Source organism: Neopelma chrysocephalum, unplaced genomic scaffold (genome assembly GCF_003984885.1).
Source record: "Neopelma chrysocephalum unplaced genomic scaffold, ASM398488v2 Primary Assembly neopelma1_96261, whole genome shotgun sequence".
NCBI lineage: Eukaryota > Metazoa > Chordata > Aves > Passeriformes > Pipridae > Neopelma > Neopelma chrysocephalum.
Genome location: NW_020924910.1, coordinates 22,767 through 25,116, shown reverse-complemented (window position 1 = coordinate 25,116; position 2,350 = coordinate 22,767). Strand labels below are relative to the sequence as shown.

General features: G+C 51.6%; 1 protein-coding gene across 1 annotated transcript in view; it reads left to right on the top strand.

Moving 5' to 3' along the window:
- LOC113981215 (ubiquitin carboxyl-terminal hydrolase CYLD-like) overlaps nt 1-2,350 on the top strand; it is a gene marked incomplete at its 5' end in the record, with an annotated part of 15,129 nt that overhangs the window by 9,541 nt on the left and 3,238 nt on the right. Inside the window, 3 exon segments of the mRNA XM_027708504.1 lie at nt 114-460; nt 1,597-1,705; nt 1,849-1,967. Coding sequence (XP_027564305.1) covers nt 114-460; nt 1,597-1,705; nt 1,849-1,967 — 575 coding nt within the window.

Here is a 2,350-nt window from a genome sequence, read left to right as displayed (position 1 = left end):
CTCTCCTGGAACAGCTCAGGGATGGGGATATCAATGGATCTCCCACCGGAGCAGCCGTTGGACTGTCGGGCTTAAAAACCGCTCCCAGTATTTTTTTTAATCTTTACATCCAGGAATTTTACCCACAGGAGCAGGATTTGGTGCTAGAGGGGGGCCAACGAGGCTGAAAATCCTACTTATCCCCCGTTCCCATGGGATTTCCACATGGAAAAAGGGTGTGGCACCAAACCGCCCCCAGTGCCTGGAGTTTGGGAGATCCGGTGGGAGAATCCTCAGGGATCTCCGATGGCTGCGGCACCACCTCAGCCATTCCATGAATATTCCCTGCAGGTCAGGAGGTCAGGAGCAGGATTGTTACTGCTACCAGATCTTCCTGGATAAGCAGGAGGATCTGGTGATTCCCAACGTGCAGCAGTTGGTGGAACGTTCCTTCCTGTCCTCGGATCTGAAGCTGGTGGAGGTCAGTCCCTTCCCTCTGCTTCCCAAAATACCTCCCAGATCCCACATCCAACGCTGAATCCAAGCCTGACTTGGAAAAAAGGGCTCAGCTTTCCCCGTTTCCCTTTTATCCCATGAAAAACCGTGGCGGGAAGTCTTCATTCCCAAATTTAGAGCGGAACCTCTGAGCCTTGGCTCTTCTGACTCCCTTTTCCCTTTCCCTCTGCTTCCCAAAATACCTTCCAGGTCCCACATCCAACACTGAATCCAAGCCTGACTTAGGAATAAGGGCTCAGCTTTCCCCGTTTCCCTTTTATCCCGCAAAAAACCGCGGCGGGAAGTCTTCATTCCCAAATTTCCAGCGGAACCTCCGAGCTTTGGCTCTTCTGACTCCCTTTTCCCTTTCTTTTCCCCTTCCCTCTGCTTCCCAAAATACCTCCTAGGTCCCACATCCAACACTGAATCCAAGCCTGACTTAGGATAAAGGGCTCAGCTTCCCCCCTTTCCCTTTTATCCCGCCAAAAACCACGGCGGGAAGTCTTCATTCCCAAATTTAGAGCGGAACCTCTGAGTCTTGGCCCTTCTTTTCCCTTTCTTTTCCCTTCCCTCTGCTTCCCAAAATACCTCCTAGGTCCCACATTCAACACCGAATCCAAGCCTGACTTAGGAAAAAAGGGCTCAGCTTCCCCCCTTTCCCTTTTATCCCACGAAAAACCGTGGCAGGAAGTCTTCATTCCCAAATTTAGAGCAGAACCTCCGAGCTTTGGCTCTTCTGACTCCCTTTTCCCTTTCCCTCTGCTTCCCAAAATACCTCCTAGGTCCCACATCCAATGCTGAATCCAAGCCTGACTTAGGAATAAGGGCTCAGCTTTCCCCGTTTCCCTTTTATCCCGCGAAAAACCGTGGCAGGAAGTCTTCATTCCCAAATTTCGAGCGGAACCTCCGAGCTTTGGCTCTTCTGACTCCCTTTTTCCCTTTCCCTCTGCTTCCCAAAATACCTTCTAGATCCCACATCCAACACTGAATCCAAGCCTGACTTGGGAAAAAAGGGCTCAGCTTTCCCCGTTTCCCTTTTATCCCATGAAAAACCGCGGCGGGAAGTCTTCATTCCCAAATTCTGATTCCCTTTTCCCTTTCTTTTCCCTTTCTTTTCCCCAGATCCCGTCCTGCTTCATTATCCAAATGCCACGTTTTGGGAAGGAATACAAAATGTTCAGCAAAATCATCCCTTCCTTGGAGCTGGACATCACAGACCTGCTGCTGGACAGTGAGTTGGGAATGACGGGCCGGGAGTTCTTGGGATCAGGGTGGGATCCTCCTTCCCCGAGGAAGAATTCCCCACGGTTTTGGTGGGATAAACTGGATTTCGGGGGGGATCTGGAGGAGCTCCAGCCTCTGTTGTCCCTGCAGGTCCCAGGGAATGCTGCCTGTGTGGAGATGTTGCCACCCTGGAGTGTTTGGAATGTTTCCAGGACCAGGTGTTCGCAGCCACGGGCCTGAAGCAGTTCTGCAGCTCCTGCTCCAGACAGGTATTTTTCCTTGGATGCTTCCAGAATCCACTTTCGGCATGAGGTTGAACCCTCCCAAAATTTCCCTGGATGTTGGGGACAGAGTCATTTCCACAGGGTGTTGAACCCTCTGCTCACACAGAGCCTGAAGAATCGTGGAATCATAAAATCATGGAATGGTTCAAGTTGGGAGGGAGCTTAATTATCATGGAATTCCAGGCCCCTGCCATGGGCAGGGACACCTTCCACTAGCCCAGATTGCTCCAAGCCCTGTCCAGCCTGGCCTGGGACATTTCAGCTTCACATCCACAGCTTCATTCCCATCCCTTCCCTCAGGATCATTCCCATCCCTTCCCTCAGGTTCATTCCCATCTTCTCCCTCAGGTTCATTCCCATCCCCTCCC